Source organism: Lissotriton helveticus, chromosome 2_1, assembly GCF_964261635.1.
Source record: "Lissotriton helveticus chromosome 2_1, aLisHel1.1, whole genome shotgun sequence".
Taxonomy (NCBI): domain Eukaryota; kingdom Metazoa; phylum Chordata; class Amphibia; order Caudata; family Salamandridae; genus Lissotriton; species Lissotriton helveticus.
This window is the reverse complement of record NC_136059.1, coordinates 1,352,333,721-1,352,353,658: the sequence shown is the minus strand read 5'-3', so window position 1 is coordinate 1,352,353,658 and position 19,938 is coordinate 1,352,333,721. Positions and strand designations below refer to the sequence as shown.

Here is a 19,938-nt window from a genome sequence, read left to right as displayed (position 1 = left end):
AGAGGGATTGGACTCTAGCATCATTGCAAAGGACCCTCCAAAACGTGTTGTCGCCATTAACTAATACAAGCACTATTCTAACCGGGGATTTATTATGAGTAAAATAATTGGCAATAGGCACACTGTTTTTTCCAAGAGCAATATTCACAAATAATTTCATTAAGTGGGTGGGTGGTTTACTCTCTTCCAAAACATCCTGTGGTCTTTTTGGAACACATAAAATAGTGCATAGCAATAAAAGGATATGAAAAAGCTATATGCCTAGTCCCCATCCGGGTATAGCACTACATACCTTCAAAACTAGTATTAGCACAACTGCTTTTTTCAGATTTCTATAGTCAGGCCTTGGGTCTAGGTCAAATCTTAGGTCCCACGTCTCGGGACACAGACAACTAGCTTTGTAACTATTGTGATTCTTCCTGGGCACCTGGCCATAAAGCCTATATTTTTTCCACTGTTTCTTATTGCAGTATGTTTGGCTAAATATCCTTGATAGAGCTAGTAAAGGAAGAATGCTTTTCAAATTCAGCATTTACATAACACGTACATACATCTTTTCTTTATGGTAGGTGCAGTGTCTGCAGTCAAATTTTAAGGTTGTATTTATTTTATTTTACTCTGCTCACTTCAAAAAGCACAGCTATTCTGTTTGTGTCTTCATAGTAAAGGTTTGTAAGGGGAACTAATCATTAGAATACCAATAAATTCATTTTAAAAGGAACCATCAGTTTACTTTTGAAAGCTAAAGTCCAATGAAACCCCATGGCACTTAAGTTATCAGGTGTTGGATGAGATAAAAGCCAATTTCTGGAGGACACTTATGCTAAATAACCAATGCTTATATGAAGTAAATTCTTCTCTACCAGCATGGACATGTAAACTGATACAAGCTCAATTTGTAAGTAGATCTCATAGAAACATTGACGCTCCATCAGATATAACAAATGAGATTGCATAACATATAAGACAAATTATTGGCATTGCCCTCTGCGGAAGAGCTTAGGGTAAAACAGAAGATAGGTATTCAAATAACTCCAATACCAACATTCTGATATTTTATACTCGGACAAAAGTGAATAAAAATATGCTAGAGCCACAGAAGACTGTAGAAATATCAATCCATATTCCAAACTTTCTTTAAGTTAAGGGAAACATTTATCAAAACTTTTATCCTACATAAAGAGTATATACAAAAGACTATATGGATGTAATCACAAAACAAATTCTTGAGTTTGATTTTTCTAATACATTTTTGGAAATATTAGACAACAAATATCTAACACAAAGAGCCCTCAAGAGAGCCTTGTTGGTGACAGAAGACTATGCATAGAAAATAGGTCCCCACAAGGTTCCGATACTATTTATATTCCAATCAAAGATACTTTTTACTTACGGATGAAAGAAGCAATGGGTACAACAGCTGCACCCACTTTTGCGAAACTTTACGTCTTAATTTGAAAAGTACACTATTTACCACCAAAACAGTCAATTGAGCCCACATACACGGACAGATATTTTAGAATGTTGATGTATTTATGGTTTGGTATGAATCAGAGTTACAACTTGGGGAGATTTAGAAGTGGATCTATCAGCAATGCATGGATCTATAATTCGCAATGGAGGTTGATACTGGAACTATCAGTTTCCTAGAATACACTATACATGTTTTATAGGAAACCAATTGAATTTAATATGTTGCTTAGATACTAGTAACTACCTGTACAATCAATATATGGGATAATTTGCCGATAGCAAGTGCAAGAAGACACTGCATATGGAAGACAAGACATTAACATATAAATTGCAAGGTATCTGGCAAGGCTGGTAAAGCAGCTATGAGTAACATTAGAAAGTTAAAAGAAGATAACTGCTACCTTTTTAACAAGTGCTAGTTTTATCCTTCCAAACTACAGTTTTGCCTTTAATTGATCTCCGAATTTATGCAACCAGCCTGAAAGACGCTGTAACTTCCACTGGGGCTGACCTTCTGCACACGCTGCTCCCTCTTCCGCGGCCGGGCTTGGCTCCGCCCCCCTGTTCCTGCTGTTTGCTCCCACTGTCGACCGGCCGGGCTTGGTTCCGCCGGTCGGCTTGCTGGCCGCCTACAAGCCCCAGGATCCTTAGGGGCAGGACACCGAATCTCCACGCGCCAGGAGGCGCATAAAGGCGCGCTCGGGGCCGAGTTCCCCGGTGCCTGAAAGACGCTGTAATTTCCACTGGGGCTGACCTTCTGCACACGCTGCTCCCTCTTCCGCGGCCGGGCTTGGCTTCGCCCCCCTGTTCCTGCTGTGTGCTGTTTGCTCCCACTCTCGACCGGCCGGGCTTGGCTCTGCCGGTCGGCTTGCTGGCCGCCTACAAGCCCCAGGATCCTTAGGGGCAGGACGCCGAATCTCCACGCGCCAGGAGGCGCATAAAGACGCGCTCGGTCCCTCGTCCCGCGAGGACGTGCGCGGGACGTGCCGGCTAAGCCCGGGCAAAGGGCGGGCCCTCTGTGGCCCTCAGAGGCCGGGACAGGCCATACTATTGACATCCACGCGCCGGGATAACCAGCGCCCCTACTAACTACAACTCTGAACTGGGCTGCAACTATCCGTATGTTTTACCATCATATATTTCCCTGTTTGCCTTGATTACAATATCACTGTGCAATTTCGTAGCATAAGCAACCTAGCACATCAGCTCATTAGCGTCCACGAACAATGTCTCCAAAGGGCGCAAAGGCAGATAAGGGTAGGATATCCCTAGAGGGAGGGTCATTAAGGGGTACGATTGAGCAGTATCTCACAAAAGCTACTTCGGCGCTCGGGCAGGAGATTGAAATGGCGGAGCGCCGTCTATCCACAGAGCTCCAGAACAGACGCTCTTCGCTAGGGCCAATCCAATTAGCCACAACTCCTAACTTGAATAGTAGGAAGATAACACCTGCTAACAATGACATCAGTATCCCCTCTATTTTTTGCGACGCTACCACACTTTCGGAGACTAGTACACCTTATAGTAATAGGAATTCCAGCATAGATCCCTCACTAGAAATTATCCCTGAGGAATCCTTGATACTTCATCCCTTAATGTCTATTCCAAAGACCAATCTGCAACCCATACCCCTACCATCGATTAACAAGCCCACATTAAAGAGAAAGGGGGGGGGGGGGAATACCCATAAGGGTAGGTGGGCAAAACTACCTAATATCGCCCGGAATCCCCCAATGACGAGGAAGATAGGAACGGAGAACACAATCCCAGCACAGACACTGGCTCACCCCTCCCCACATCAAGACCTAATAGGGAACACAGAGCTCCTGGTACGATCCTTATTATTACCCCTTGTGGAAAGAACTAAAAGGCAAGCAACTCAGCTGGAGTCCTTAGAAGTAGCTATCACCTCAAATACAACTTTATTAAAAGATTTGCTAGCAGATAATAGTAAGAAATGTGGAATAGACAACCTAAGTAAAGTGGATAACATCCCTAAATTGACACCTTTAAGTAAAGGGAATAAAATTGCAAAACCAACATCCCAGGTATCAGAAAAAATACAGGCCCCCTCTAAAACTAACACCGACCTACAAACATCTAAAACACCCAGGGCGAAGGAAACCGAAGCACCATCCAAGTAAAACAGCAGATATGTGTGGAGAACGTAGTGGGAGGATGTTAGACCCCAGGAATTCCAAAGGCTCGAATGTACAGATTGATTTGCTCCCAGAAGCCGCCCCATACGTGGCAATATTGACAAGGGTCCCAGAATTGAAACCAGGGATAAAGGAAGGGTACACTGACCTAAAAAACAAAGTGATTTACTGGTTAGTGAATAATAGACCCCTACCTCCCAATATCAATGGGTAAATCATAAATGTGAGAAGGCTTGGGTGGGTAGGCCAGAGGCCGAAAGACACTCAGGGAGATGCAATAATTATTAATTTCAGGGACCGAAAGGTCATTTCGTACCTAAATGACTGGTACCAGGTGTCTGAGACCGGTGGAGAGGGGATAAGGATACACGATTTGTGCTACTTTCATCCTAGGTCTTTAATACCTCGGCAACCTAGGATAAGCAAGCCACATTATTACAACACCATGGGAGGGACAGTTTTTAACATCCAAACATCTAACAGATTTACCCCCTTTGCAGGCTTGGATGAGGTTGATTGACTCACCAACGCATCACCTACGGCTCTAAGTGGAATAGGAGTAACGAATACACTGAACGTTCCTATGAGCTCACTATTATCTAGTTCACATCTAACAAGCAGCAGGACCCTTACTGAGTGGAAGGGCACTCCAGAAGAGGAAATTATTGTTCAGCCCTCCTCAATTGATACTGAACCAAATGGGGCTGTGGAGGGTACACCAGGTATAATTTTTATCCTCTCCTGGAACATTGCAGGCCTTAAAATGAAACTGGATATTCCAGATTGGCATGAATTTATTGACAAATACGAGATTAGCATGTTCCAGGAGACGTGGAGCTTGGTACCCTTATATAAGTCTAGTTATACCACCGTCCTTGTCCCTGCTGTAACTCAAGGTTTGGGTCGCCCATCGGGGGGCCTACATATATGGGTCAAGATAACAATTAATTTGGATATTTCTGTCCATAATGCAAATTCAGAGGATATCTTACACTTATCCTTTAAAGGACCCCTGAATGGCAATAGAGTTGACCTTTTTAATGTATACGCCAGAGGAAGCCCAAGCAATCAAAACTCGACCACAGTTTTATCCCTGGAAACGGCTTTAGCAGGTATCCCTCCACGATCCAATATCATCTTAGGAGGTGATTTAAATTGTACATATGAACCCCTTCTAGATAGTTTATTTATTAGATCCCAAAAGAGAGTTGGGTTTTTAAAAAGGCCGCCTACCTGAGTTTCTGCCAGTGATCCACCTCCCATGCCCGTTTTTTGCAGATACCGTGATATTTCTATATTCCCGTCTCGCTGACCTTAAGTGCCACAGGATCTTTTTTCCGTAGAGCTATAGAGATGGCCTTTCTCCTTCCTTTGCATGCAAACCAGGGATTGCCACTTTTATATACAAGATTTTTCCTACCTCTGGTCCCCTCAATTTTAAAATGGGAGCCTATGATATCTATGAAGGCCTTGTAAGATTCGCTGAGATCAAACCCAGGCATAGGATTAAGCATGGAATTAAAAAGGGAGAATTCCACGCTCTTAGATGACACCGGGAGAGATATACTAGACAGTGTTTCCTCCTGACATGCCACCTTGTGCCATTTTAACCTACGATTGCAGTTAGATGGAACTACTGCTTTTGAGGAAAGGTGAGGGTTTGTGAGCTTCCCTTTAACTTCCCATCTGATGCCAGCGCAAAGTGGATTGTGGTCACTATCGGGCATCTGTTTGACCTCCATATCTTCCACGTTGCCCCATAATCTTAAATCTAAGATGATGTAATCAATGCGTGAGGGGCCATTCAGCCTATTAAATGTCATAGCCCCATTGAGGTCCGAAGTTGTTCTCCCGTTAGGTGCCCGCAGGTTGTATTCTAGTGTCAGGGCATTGATCTGTAGGGCCCTGACCGTCCATCTCTTAATGGGACTCAGGTTTAATACAGGGATAGAGTATTTTGTATCTTCCTCACTAGTCCCCAGAAGATTTACCCCAAGTAAAGGTCACATGCTAAAGGAGGACAAAATGCAGTAATTTGCACAGTAACAATTAATTATCCAAACAAAATCATGTTAGAGTCGATTACGTGGCCAACTTTAGAACAATACAATCACATTCAAATGTTCATACGTTGGAGCATATTTGTTACAGGTATGCTGTGGAAACGTTTCAAACATTGCAAAGGCAGAAACTTCTCCAACGATGTGTCTACATGAAATTTAGACCGCTCTTACCAGTTCCAATTCCACTGAGTACAGCTCCATCTGTCAACCCAGTCGTGACCACGTTGTTTGGAAGTGCGTTGTGGGGAGCCAAACTTGGCAAAAATAGGCATCTGTTTAAAATGAAAGGAAGAATGCCCATAAACAAGGTGAAATGAAAAACAGCTGCTGCTTAATTATCAGAGAATTACAAACATGACCCCTCTGACATTTCCAAAGAGCACAAAATAACAGTGCGGTATAGCATAACATTCAAATGCATAGATTGCTTTACAGATGCAAGGAAAAAGGGGAGGGGTAGGAACAGCTATAATGGTCCCTAAGCCTAAATGTGCAGCTCACTATTTAAAAAAATTAAGCATTGTTATTGTATATGATTTGCAAACAACATAAGTATACGTCGAAAAGGACCAGCTGTCATTGCACACCCTGAAGGAAGGGAATAAAGTAAATATTCCAGCCACTAACAGTCGCTTTATGGCGACAAGTAAGATCCATTTAAGCGTTAAACAATGCACCTTTAGGTAATATCAGCTAATTGCTTGTGTCCTCAGTTACGGGCCCGAACCGATGCAAGGGCACATGAAGAGAGGGATTGATAATCCACACCAGATATTGCACTAATGGCAATAAGGGTTTATCATCCCTCAGCACAACATAACAAGAAAGAAGCCTCAATGCTCAGGCTCAATGGAACTTACAAGGGCTACCCGGCTATGGTAGTTCCATTACTCACTTCAAATGGAAAGCGGCTACTCACTGGTGCGTGAAAGCTACGGCTTCCACTTTAGGCCCTGCTTCTCGAAGGATGTTTCACCTCCCACCGTAAGTGGAGGCAAGGACAGTAAACAAGGATTTACAAAGACAACAGGTTTCGCCTATGCAAGAATTATTGGTTTTGCCAATGTGTTTTAGTGATGTTGTACACCAGCGTGGCTGATGTTCAGCCTGGTTAAAAGTTAGTGGCATACAGGTAAGTGGTGTGGGGTGGCATAAACTGGTGAAGAGTTTCATAGAGGGGAGAAGAGTTTCATAGAGGGGAGAAGAGTTTCATAGAGGGGAGAAGAGTTTCATAGAGGGGAGAAGAGTTTCATAGAGGGGAGAAGAGTTTCATAGAGGGGAGAAAAGTTTCATAGAGTGGAGAAGAGTGCGTCAGAGTGGAGAAGAGTGCGTCAGAGTGGAGAAGAGTGCGTCAGAGTGGAGAAGAGTGCGTCAGAGTGGAGAAGAGTGCGTCAGAGTGGAGAAGAGTGCGTCAGAGTGGAGAAGAGTGCGCCAGAGTGGAGAAGAGTGCGCCAGAGTGGAGAAGAGTGCGCCAGAGTGGAGAAGAGTGCGCCAGAGTGGAGAAGAGTGCGCCAGAGTGGAGAAGAGTGCGCCAGAGTGGAGAAGAGTGCGCCAGAGTGGAGAAGAGTGCGCCAGAGTGGAGAAGAGTGCGCCAGAGTGGAGAAGAGTGCGCCAGAGTGGAGAAGAGTGCGCCAGAGTGGAGAAGAGTGCGTCAGAGTGGAGAAGAGTGCGTCAGAGTGGAGAAGAGTGCGTCAGAGTGGAGAAGAGTGCGTCAGAGTGGAGAAGAGTGCGCCAGAGTGGAGAAGAGTGCGCCAGAGTGGAGAAGAGTGCGCCAGAGTGGAGAAGAGTGCGCCAGAGTGGAGAAGAGTGCGCCAGAGTGGAGAAGAGTGCGCCAGAGTGAAGAAGAGTGCGCCAGAGTGGAGAAGAGTGCGCCAGAGTGGAGAAGAGTGCGCCAGAGGGGAGAAGAGTGCGCCAGAGGGGAGAAGAGGGCGCCAGAGGGGAGAAGAGGGCGCCAGAGGGGAGAAGAGTGCGTCAGAGGGGAGAAGAGTGCGTCAGAGTGGAGAAGAGTGCGTCAGAGTGGAGAAGAGTGCGTCAGAGTGGAGAAGAGTGCGTCAGAGTGGAGAAGAGTGCGTCAGAGTGGAGAAGAGTGCGTCAGAGTGGAGAAGAGTGCATCAGAGTGGAGAAGAGTGCGTCAGAGTGGAGAAGAGTGCGTCAGAGCGGAGAAGAGTGCGTCAGAGTGGAGAAGAGCATTTTAAAGTGTAGTGGCGTGGCATAGAAAGGAGAGGAGTGTCATGGAGCAGGTTGGCGTGTTGTGAAGTAGAATAGAGTGTCCCAGAGTGGAGTGTTGTGGTGAAGAGAAGAGTGGTCTAGAGTAGACTGGAGTGGTGTAGAGTGGAGTGGCGTACTGTCAGAGTGGATTAGCAAAGAGTGTATCAGTGTGTCAAAGAGGAGGGGCGTTGAGCAGAGTAATGTATTGTGGAGTGGCACAGAGTAGAGTGGAGTGGCACAGAGTGGAGTGAAGTGGCACAGAGTGGAGTAGTGTGTTGTGGAGTGGCACGGAGGAGAGTGGAGAGGCACAGAATGGAGTAGTGTGTTGTGGAGTGGCACAGAGTAGAGTGGCACAGAGTAGAGTGGCATAGAGTAGAGTGGCATAGAGTAGAGTGGCATAGAGTAGAGTGGCACAGAGTAGAGTAGGGTGGCACAGAGTGTGGGTCACAGAGTGGAGGGGCCCGGAGTAGAGTGCCATAGAGTAGAGGGGCGTACAGTGTCATGGAGTAGAGTAGGGTGGCGTAGAGTAAGGTAAGGTAAAGTATAGGAGGGTGAAGCAGAGTAGGGTAGAGTGAAGGGTAGTGGAGAAGAGTGGCTTTGTTAGGAGAGTGGTATGGAGTGGGGGAAAGTGGCATGGAGTGGGGGAGAGTGGCATGGAGTGGGGGAGAGTGGCATGGAGTGGGGGAGAGTGGCATGGAGTGGGGGAGAGTGGCATGGAGTGGGGGAGAGTAGCATGGAGTGGGGGAGAGTGGCATGGAGTGGGGGAGAGTGGCATAGAGTGGGGGAGAGTGGCATAGAGTGGGGGAGAGTGGCATAGAGTGGGGGAGAGTGGCATAGAGTGGGGGAGAGTGGCATAGAGTGGGGGAGAGTGGCATAGAGTGGGGGAGAGTGGCATAGAGTGGGGGAGAGTGGCATAGAGTGGGGGAGAGTGGCATAGAGTGGGGGAGAGTTGCATAGAGTGGGGAGAGTGGCATGGAGTGGGGAAGGGTGGCATGGAGTGGGGGCGAGTGGCGTGGAGGAGAGTGGATGAGAGTGGAGTGGAGGAAAGTGGCAGAGTGGAGGAGAGTGGCATGGAGGAGACCGCCGTAGAGTGGAGGGTCGTGAAGTGGAGGGGGTATTTGGACTAGGCCTGGGCGGTAAATTCTGTTCCGCTCGTGGAATTTGCCGAATTTTGCGATCAGCGGAGAAAGCGGAATTGCCAACAATTCCGCGACTTTGCAGAATTTTTTGCTTGTTCGCGCTTTCAAAAAGCGTGTTCGCAAGATATTTCCCCCCCGAGCACGCAAAAAGCGTTTGCGGACAGGAAAAAAGCTTTGCAAACGGGCAGAACAAGCAATTCCGCGTGTTCGTGGACCTCAGCGTGCTCGCGGAGATTTTTTACCGTTTCGCTGAGCTTTGCATATCGCGACTAGGCAAATTCCGCCCACCCCTAATTTGGACAAAGAATTTTAGATTTAAAATGGTGAGACACCAATATTGGAAAAAATATTGTGATGCAAAAATATTGTAAAGAATATTGTTTTTTTAGGTACATAATATAGTTAAGAATATAGTTTTTAACATAGTTTTCAATAATAAAGTAGTAAAAAAAAGTTGAATTATTATAATGTGTTTTAGTTCATGTATTAATTTTGTCTCACTATTGTTTGAAATTTTGAAATATAGTTTGTAACTAAGTGATTTAATTTTTTTTAAATTTAATTGTAAATAGTAATTTAGGGGGCCATAGTGGGTTTTTGGGTTTGTAGGGGATAGGGTGGGACGTTAATGAAATAAACTACGAGTTACTTACCTTCGGTAATGATGTATCTGGTAAAGACGATTCTAGCCGCAGATTCCTTCAAGTAGAATTACTCCCAGGCGTGAGACTGGATCTGGAAACTTTTTTGCCACAGACTCCCGGCGCGCTGGGGGCGGGGCGACCACGCGACTCCACCCAGGCCACCCACAGTAGTGTCAACACCGCAGAACCCAAGGCAGGGAAAGAAGAAGAAACAAGCAGAGCTCTGCACAACCACCTTGCCGGCACATAGACAGCCTCCCACCCCTGTGCCCCGGAAGCAAGGAACATGTGTAAGGTCACCTACCACCCCCAACCTGAGCAAGGAAGGGGACCAGTCTCAAGACAGACAGGGACAACAAACCTCCAAACCACACAAACAGAGGGCAGCCACCCACAAGGGACAAGGGCAAGACATGGCCAGGTGACCCTCAATCAGAGGATAGCAATGGAAGGGAGGGCAGGAAGGGAGGGAGGGAGGGGATGGAGGACAGGGATAGAAAGCAATCCCCCTCGCACCTGGAGTAGCCAGAGCAGCAGGGCACCGAAACACCGGGACCCCCTCCTCCAAAGAACCAAAGCAGGAATAAACCGCCTCCAGACGGAGCCACCGTTAAGAACAAAGAAGGCACTCACAGGAGATACAGACCCCCGCCAGGAGGTGAGTAACGAAGACCAAACCCAATGATCCTCGCAGAATAGGGGAGGAAGGGTGGGCCGTGAAGTAATCTGCGGCTAGAATCGTCTCTACCAGATACATCATTACCGAAGGTAAGGAACTCGAATATCTGATAGAGACTACTAGCCGCAGATTCCTTCCTTCACGTAGAATAGATACCCTAGCAATACCCCCTGGGAAGGAGGATCTGCGAAAGAACCCCTCCAGCGGATACAGAACAGAGGGCCCAACAGGGAACCTGATCCGTGGACCAGGTAGAACCTCGTCCCTGCCAGGCAAAGGGAATCCCCCAAGCAGACCCCCACCGACCCCAAAAGGATGTAGGAGGGAGAAGAAGGCTGAAAAGGAACCAAGGGCAAGGCCAAGGTCGTAGAGGCCGAAGCACCCCACTACCCCTCAAGGCAACACAGCTTCCGCCCAATGCCAAGACAGGAAAGCAGGAATAAGAAGAAGAAGCCTAGAAGACCCAAGGAAGCGAGGGAAAAGAAGGCGAACCCACTCCAGATGGAGTACAACCTGCCAGCCAGAACAGCGCTGGCACTCAAAATCCACCAGAAGCAGTAAGAACAGCCCGAGGCCTTGGAAGGCCGAGTAGGCGGCGCCTGGCAAGGGAGAACACAGGATCATTCCAGACCTCAGGGCAGGAGCAGGGAGAGTAGGAGATGCCCGAGCACACCTCTACGAGTGGCCGCGCACATGACCTCAAGGAGCAAAAGCAACCTACATAACGCCATGGAGAACAGGCACCCAAAGGCGACCAGAACCCTCTAGCAGAGCGCAAGCCATATGACAGCTACCACTACCCCACCTAGGGTACGATAAGTCCCAAAATATGGGAACCCTCTTTGGAAGAAATTCCACAGCAGAGGAAAAAACAAAAGAGTCACAGGGCAAAAAACACCTCCGCGAAAGGCTTGACATGCAGCCCAAGCAAAGCAGAAGGTCTAATCTCAGGGCCAAGTCTCCGCAACAAGTCCGGCAGAACACACACACATAATCAACAAAAAAAGGCCAAAGTCCCAAGTAAAGACGCAAATGGCCAGAAAACACACTCCACAGCCAGAACATCTGGCCTAAGAAGGCCCAGAATCAACCCGACTCGGGAGTCACTGAGGAGGGGACGGAGGAGGAGGATAAGGCGGAGGGGGATGGAGGAGGAGGATAAGGTGGAGGAGGACGGAGCCCTGCCAATAGCCTCTGGATGGCGGAGACGGCCGGGCATGGAACAACAGGCTGCCATCAAACGGAAGGTCGATCAGTCACTCCTGAATATTCTCAGGGAATACTTCATCCCGAAGCCAAGCATGGCGACGGAGAGCGACCGAGGAAGCCATGGCTCGGCCCAGCACCTCTGAGATGTCCGGAGCGGAGAATAAACGCTGCAAGCTCCTGGCCATCCAACGCATGATGCCGTAAATCCACCTGACCACCCTCCTGGGACGCTGCGGACCCCAGAGATTCAGCCGAGTCCCACAAACAGGAGGAGGCCCTAGCCAGCACACACAAAGTGTTAAGGGCCAGCAGGGCAGCGATGGTCGAGGTGAACATGTTGCGCCCCCAAGCGTACAGCCAGCGGCCTCTCGGGATGGCGAGGTCAACAGCGGCGACAGGGAGGGAAAAGCAGTCAGCAAAAGAGGACTGGAGGAAGAGGGGTGGAAGGAAAGGCATTCTGGGTCACGCGGCGCCGGGAGGTGCTGGTGCAGAAGATGTTGAGGCACCGAGTCCCCTGAGGCAGGAAACCTACAAGCCCCCGTCAAGGAGGAGAGAAGGGAACCTTCAAAGGGAAGTAAGATTTCTCTCCTACCAGAGCCCTGGTGGAGGACCTCCAATAGATGGCCCGCTTAAAAGTGAACCACCAGGTCACCCATGGGCAGGATGCCCACAGCCATGGACACCGCATGAGGGAAGGCAGTACCCGCCTCCGTAGGGCCCCGCAGTGGAGAAAGCAGCTCCTCCGTGGGGGACGGCTGCAAACTAAGGCCGCTGTCCCCGAGGCAAAGCGGGACGGGCAAGGGCCAGGCCTGGAAGTCAGAAGTAGCCGAGGAATGAGGGACCTGCCGCTCTTCCGACGAACACCTCTGCCCTTCGAGGCCGGTGAAAAAGACACCACACGGCGACCAGTCTCCGGGGAGGACAATACCAATATACAACCTGCCTCCGGAGAAGAAGGAGCGTCTGAAGACAAATCCGCGGTACGACCCCTATGAGGAGCCACAGAGTCCGCCGCCTGAGGCAGGTTGTCGGCACCATTCGGCGTCGCCGGACAAGATTCTTCCAAGTCACCCCGCACCGGAGACTGGAGCAGAGACCGGAGTGGAGCTGGGGTCAAACCGGCCCCGGGGTGGCGCATACCCGATCCCCGCCGAGGCAGCCACCTGCATGGGGGAACGAGACGGGCCTGGGGAGTGACACGAAGTCCTCCGCCAGCCGCAGCCCAGAATGAGGCGGAGATCACTCGATAACCCTTGTGGCGGTGCCCGGGACGATCCAACCTCTGAATCTCCCCCCGACGAGGCAGCCGCCCTTGGGGAGGGAGGAGAGGGGCCCGGGGAGGGATGAGGGGTCCTCACCCGGCCTCGACCCGGAGCGGGACAAGGAGGTTCCATCGACTCATGTAGCTCCGCACGGTCCAGCTGCTGCCGGCGCCGTAGCAGCGGTACCTCGGCCTTAGACAGGACCACCTTGTCAAAGGACCGAGAGGGGCTTGGGGATGCGACCCGAGCCCCAGCGACCTCCCGCGGCACCACAGGGACTCCCACAGGAGTTTGCGGCGAGGCAGAGACGCTGTGCCCTAAAGGAGGTGCCCCGGAGGAGCTGCACCCCAACAGCACCACATCCTCCAAGCATGGTTCCGAACCAGTTGGCGCCGGAGCCACCGGCAGTGCAGCGGAGGGGCCTGCGCAAGGCAAGGGGTCCGCCGACACCCCAGGAGGGGAAGGAGGAGGAGACGCCAGCGAGGCCTGCAAAGCCGCTGCGTATGTCTCCATTTGCACTCTCGGCGCCCCAACACCGGGAAACGGTACATAGGTCGACACGCGGGCCACATCACCCGCGGAGAGTCCACGTCCCTGGCAGGTTGGAAACCAGCCCCCAGGACAAACTGCGTCACTTACCCACTGGGGAGCAACGCTCACGTGACATCAGAGAAGGGCGAGGACGATGACCAAGGCCGTATCTGAAGCCGTCCACCGAAGCAGACCGAGGGGAGGACGTCGACCTGGAGAGACGCGCCGAGAGAAATTTCATCCGGCGCTCCCGCCGCAACTTCGGCTTCAGCTGCTGATAGGCCTAACAATCAGTGGTGCCGTGATCCTCCCCCAAACACCACATACAAATGAGGTGCGGGTCCGTCGCCGACATAAGACGTTCACAAAATGTACAAGTTTTGAAGCCCGAAGGCATTCCCACACGGTTCCATCAAAAAGAAATGGAAGAAAAAAGGGGGCCCTAAACAGGCCTGAGCAAGAACCGGATCAGCGTTGCACGCGGAAAAGGAAAACGAACTGACATAGGCGTGTCAGGGCGGGTCTTATGTGACCTTGCTGACGTCAAGTGCGCAGACGATGCCTGGGCGGAGTCACATGATGTTGCCCTGCCCCCGGCGCACAGGGATGCTGTGGCAAAAAAGTTTCCGGATCTAGTCTCCCGCCTGGGAGTAATTCTACGTGAAGGAATCTGCGGCTAATAGTCTCTATCAGATAACTAATTATTAATGAAAACTTTTTAATTGATTATGTGATTCATATAAATTATGTAAATTATGTAATACTGATTTATTTTAATGATATTTTAGGTGTGGGTTGCTAAGTTTGTAGGGGTATGGGGATTACCTATTTAATAATATTGAATTGATTATGTAAATTGTGTAGTAATCATACTTTTTATGTTTTAGGTGTGAGCTGCTGGTTTTCTAGTGGTGGGAAGTAATAATAACAAGCATTTACAATGAAATGGTCTCGGCATTGTTAAAGTTAGTGCTATTGGCACTGCTCTTTGCGAATGCATAGGGGTCAGTGGGGTTGTGCTGTGTCAGGGGGATGTGATGTGTGGTGTAGATGTGATGTTGCGGTCGGTATGTGGTGACGTGACTGAGAATAAAATGTTTGCAGTCGTGAGGTGGTTATAAGAATGAGATGTGGCTGTAGAGAGGGGTGAGCTGTGCCCATGGATATGTGATGTAGCTGTGGGGCTTTGGCACGGATGTAGGGACTGTTGGCATCAGGTACTGGAGCATGGTGATGTGTTAAGGTCTGTGGGGACGTGCTGGGCGTAGGCGTGTGTCGGCGCTCGTGATATTGGGTAGGATGCTCTGTTAATGTATCACGGCTAAGGGACTGTGGTGTGCACTCGGCTCTGTGAGTTGTGTGGAGAGCTCTGTTGCCCACTCTGGCGACGGGTATGCTGCTGTGTAAGTGTGCTATCGGGTGTCTGTGGCGGAGCGTTGAAGTGCGTGATGCGACTGTGACGGGGATCTGTATGCTGCGGTTCTGCTGTAGTTTGAGGGGGTTCTGGAGACGTCTTTGCGCTTGGAGATGTTGCCGAACTTGAGCGAAGATGTGTGGGCTGTAGGCAGCAAGGACGTTATGACATACCTACCTACTCCACATGCTGCCCCCCTCCTCTCAGAGTTTGCCGGCCTGGGCATGCGGCTGCTCCCGCAGAGTCTAGGTGCGGCAAGAAGGGATGGGGTCCTGCTCCGGCGGGGAGGGACAGGAGATATTTATTGGAAGAAAGTACTGTGACATCACAATAGACCTCTACTGTGACATCACAAGACGGTTTCATGACATCACAACAATGCCTGGTGTCATCAGATACAGATCTCTAGCATCAAAATGACGCTCTGAAAGCCCAAAACACTGATTAAATAATGAGGATCACGATGTCACAAAAATGGTCTTCACAATAATGTTCTTTGACTTCATCACAAAAGGGGATGACGTCACAGCAGTACTGGTGGAACACAAGATCTTTGTAACCTTATAGCAACGATCATTTATGACATCATATAGCCAGACCTCCATGACATTGCAACAAAGTCTCATTGTAATATGTCAGACCTGTGTGACATCAGGACAGGTCTTACTGACCACAAAAGGGCTTGCTAGAATCAATGCTTGTGACATCACAGCATGCATGTGACATCTTGGTAAATGTCACTAGACCCTTTGTAAGGTCGGAGAGAGTTGTGGCATCTCACCAGAGACCGGTGGTGTCACCAAAGGGCTATGTGACACCTCTGGAGAGGTACTTGACATCATCAGACACAAACAGCTGAGTGGCGTTTCAGGAAGGACATGCGTCATCACTAAATAGTGGTGTGACAATTCAACCGAGCTATTTGCCACCAATAAAGAGTGTTGTGACATTTCTGTGCACATGTATATTATCAATAAAGGGTTCTATGACACCTCATCGGAGCTCAGTGATATTCTCATGGAGTCACGTGACGAGTCAAAACAGCCATGTAACGTGCCCAAAGAGCTGAGCAGCTCATCAGCGGGGCTTCATGACATCACCAGAGTGTGTGGGACATCTCAGCAGAGTTCTGTGGTAACTCCCAGGAACTCAGTAGTTTTGGTACACCTGTACAACTTAGGTTTTTAGCAAGATCTTTATAGTGCGTGAATTCCAAGAGGGCGATTTTACATCACAAAAAAGTTTGACTACCCAGCAGTGTTGTCTGAAATCACCTAAGAGATGTGAAGCGTGTCAGGAAAGGAGTGCGATGTAACTTGGAGCGTTTGTGATGTTCTTTAAAAGTTTGTGACATCAGCAAGAGTTTTGTGACAGTTCTGTAACATTGCTAGCTGTCCATCTGAATTCTTGCCAGCATCATGAAAGAGTTGTTTGACAGCTCCGTACGGTTCGGTGACATCACCAAGATCCGAGTAAGAAACCCATTGGCCCAGAGACGGAGAGGAGCCTTGAGTGCTTTACGCCCACAGTACCCGAGTCCAGGAGCCTGCAGCGAATGCACGTCACAGACCTCATTAAATACCCATCCTTACCCAATACCCAATACCCATACCTTGTACATTTTTCAGGCTAATTTCAAAGGCTTAACGTTACCAGCGTAGGCGGCAGATGAAGAAAAGCTGCCATGTCTCCCCCAGGAGACCGCTGATACCTTGAATCACCCTTTCACCCCGGAAGAAATTCGCGGGGCAATTTCCCTGTTGAATCCAGGGAGGACACCCGGACCGGACGGGTTACCCCAGAAGTATTACGCTGCCTTCCGAGATGACCTGGTCCCCCACTTGGTGGAGCTCTTCCACCACGTGGTTGAGGAGGGGTCCTTCCCGTCTGAATCCGATGTGGCAACCATTGTGGTCATTCCGAAGACGCAGCAGCCCTCCCTGGAGTGCCCGGATTATGGCCCAATCTCAATGATCAACACGGAGATCAAGATCTTTGCTACTGTACTGATCAATGTGGTTTTATGCTCGCCAGGGGCACCCGTCACTGTATTTGCCGCCTTCACCTGGCCATGGACCACCGCCACCAACTGTCCCCGTATCTGGCATTGCTTTTCGTTGACTTCGAGAAAGCTTTTGATATAGTGGACTGGAGGTACCTGGAGAATGTACAGGAGAGGATGGGCTTTGGCCTTCCCTTCCGCCGCCTGATCAAGGTCCTTTATAGGAACCCTAGGGCCCGCGTCCTCATTAATGGTGAGCTTTCCGAGACATTTCCGATCCGGAGAGGCACCCGTCAGGGTTGCCCGCTCTCACCGCTCCTATTTGCGCTGGTGATTGAGCCACGGGCGGCGCTCATCCGTCAGGACCCTCTCATCCGGGGTTGGGCCTGGGACCTGAGCCAGGTCGATAAGATAGCTCTCTATGCGGACGACGTTCTGCTTTACCTGGCGGATCCGGACTGCTCTGGCCTAGATGCCTGGAGGCTCTCTCTGCGTTTGAGCAGGTCTCGGGGCTTCGACTCAACCCGGCAAAATCAACCTTGGTCCCTCTACATCCCTCTCGGGCGCGTTTTGATTGGCAGGCGGTGATACCACTCCGGAGGCAATCATTCAAATACCTGGGCGTGTGTGCCTGAGCTTGAATGGGCCCTGAATGTCACACCCCTGGTCGCTCGGATGAAGGCAGACCTCAAGAACTGGCAGTCCCTCCCCCTCAACCCACTGGGTAGGAGTGCGCTTTTTAAAACGATGATCCTCCCCCGCTTTCTTTACATTTTGCAGAATATCACTATCCATCTCCCAGGTAGCTGTTTCCGGGAACTGGACGGCGCACTCACCCGGTTTCTGTGGGGGGATGGGTGGGCGGGCGCGAATGTCCCTGGCACACTGTTGTATTCCCCCCTTTGACGGAGGTATGGGGGTTACTAATCTCCACCTCTAATTCTCGGCCACGAGACTCATCGTGATCCACGATTGGTTTGCGGGCGGCTGGTCCGACCCAGCTTACCGGGTGGAGCTCCGAACAATGGACTTTGCACAGATCCAGGGGTTCTTATACGGCTGCTCAGTGCCACAGGCCCTGCCCCAGTCACTAGGACGGTGCTCGTGGCCTGGCGTACAGCCCTCCGTCATGTGCAATGGGACCGGAAGCTCACTAGACAGACGCCGTTGTGGAATGGAGCTTGGATGAGGGAGGTCTCGACCTTGGGGGGAGGGGAGAGAAGGAATGGGGGGGGGGTTCCGCCGCCGGGTCTCTTGAGGGGATCTTGCTGCTTGGAGATGTGTGGGTGGGAGAACACATTCGATCCTTTGCTGACCTACAACAACGTCACGCCCTTCTTCATTCTCAATTCTATAAATACCTACAACTCCAACTCAAGGTGTGCCACCTCTACCTTTGTCTATTGTCTATGAGGAGATGTGTTTTAACTGTGATGCTTGATTTCCTACCAGTGAATTTGAATGTTCTTAAAAATTTCAACAAAATTGATTATCAAAAAAACTAGGTTTGTAGGGGTACAGGGTGACAAGTTAATTATTAATCGATAATTAATGGTAATTATGTAAATTGATCAATTGCTTTTAGTTTTAGACATATATTTTATGTTAATTTGTTTTTATATTAAGAGTTTAATATTTTATGAGCATTCATGTTGTCGTGTGTGTGAGATAACGTATGTGTGTTTAAACTGTCATATTAAGTCCTGTGTTGTTTTTATGTGTGAATTCACGCCACGTACCACCACTTGTGTTTATGATCTTTCTAGGCACAATCACTGGAACGTTGAAAGCTTGCACGCACCAATATGGAGCAAACCACCCATATTGACATGCTGCATGGAAGAAATATTGTGCACCCCTGCTCAAAGGAGAGGGGTTTGTTTCCAATTTCTTTCCATTTATATTTCAGATATACTACGAGAAATAAGAATCGTATGTATTTAGACGCATGCTTTTATTAGTTTTTCTTCAATTATTTTGCTTATCTTTAATTTCCTATTAAGGTTAAATTAGGACTGGCAAACACAGGGCTGGTCCCTGTGTGGTCCTGAGGAAGAGCTAGGGAAAGCTCGAAACATGTTGACCATACACTGATTCCCTTCTCAATTCAATTCAATTTTTCAATTCAATTAGTCTTTATTTCGAATGATAAAAATTCATAAAAGACAATACACAATCATGTACAATATAAAATACACTAGGGATCCCTAGGACTAAAAAAGCACAATACATGACAGTATACATAAAATACATCAAAATGGGACGATCAGTGCAAAGGTGCATTCAGTTTCTTAATTCGAATCAGCCAAGACCATCCCAGGAATCTAGCAACACAAATCACCACAATTTCCGATCTTATTACTTGCATTTTCCTGAGTGCATCACGATAACCACTGCAATTCAGGGATGCACATATGGGTTTTAGCCACTTATTTCTAGGATCACGATAAACAGGGCAACCAAAGAAAAGATGACCAATGCTTTCTTCCTGGTCAAAACACCAAGGACATTTACTTCCTGACTTCGAATCCCATTTAGCAGTAAAGGAATTGACTGGCAAGGTGCCAGTACGAAACTGATGATAAAGCTTGCGATCTAACACCTTGGGTATCAAATCCCAATACTGCTCTAGTACAGGAGTGACCTTGTGCGATAAAAATATTCCTGTTAGATTAGTGTCCAGGGATTGGGTTACCAAAATAGATTTTTTCCATGCCCAAAAGAGCGCTTTAAACTCAGATTTGGATGGAAAAGTAGACCCCCCTGGATTTGACCAGAGCTCAGGAAGGCCCATCATATGTAGGGTGATTCTAACTTCCCTAAACCAGTGTAATTTTTGCGCACCCCATAGTGATTTTACCTCGTCTAGTTCCCGGGCAAAGAGACTAAGCTCGGGAGTGGACCAAAGGCGACGCCAGAGTGACACTATACGATACTGGGCCAGATCATTGATTGGTCTACAACCTAGGTCAAGTAGCAAAGGTTTTATGGGTGCAGACTGCGGGAGACCTGCCAGGTTCCGTAGGAACCTATTTTGTGCCACAGCCAAGCATGATAGATCTTTATGACCCCAGACTTCGGCTCCATATAAGGTTGCAGAAAGGACTTTAGCCTCATAGATCTTAAGGGCGGGGGTAATACGTTTTGTAAAAGAG

At 48.9% G+C, this 19,938-nt stretch overlaps 1 protein-coding gene across 3 annotated transcripts in view; it reads right to left on the bottom strand.

Annotated features, from left to right (window-relative positions):
- WDFY3 (WD repeat and FYVE domain containing 3) overlaps nucleotides 1-19,938 on the bottom strand; it is a 1,930,620-nt gene that overhangs the window by 1,120,585 nt on the left and 790,097 nt on the right. For all 3 annotated transcript variants that reach the window (XM_078676292.1, XM_078676293.1, XM_078676294.1), the window contains one exon: nucleotides 5,867-5,967. In XM_078676292.1, coding sequence (XP_078532418.1) covers nucleotides 5,867-5,967 — 101 coding nt within the window. The remainder of the gene's footprint in view (nucleotides 1-5,866; nucleotides 5,968-19,938) is intronic.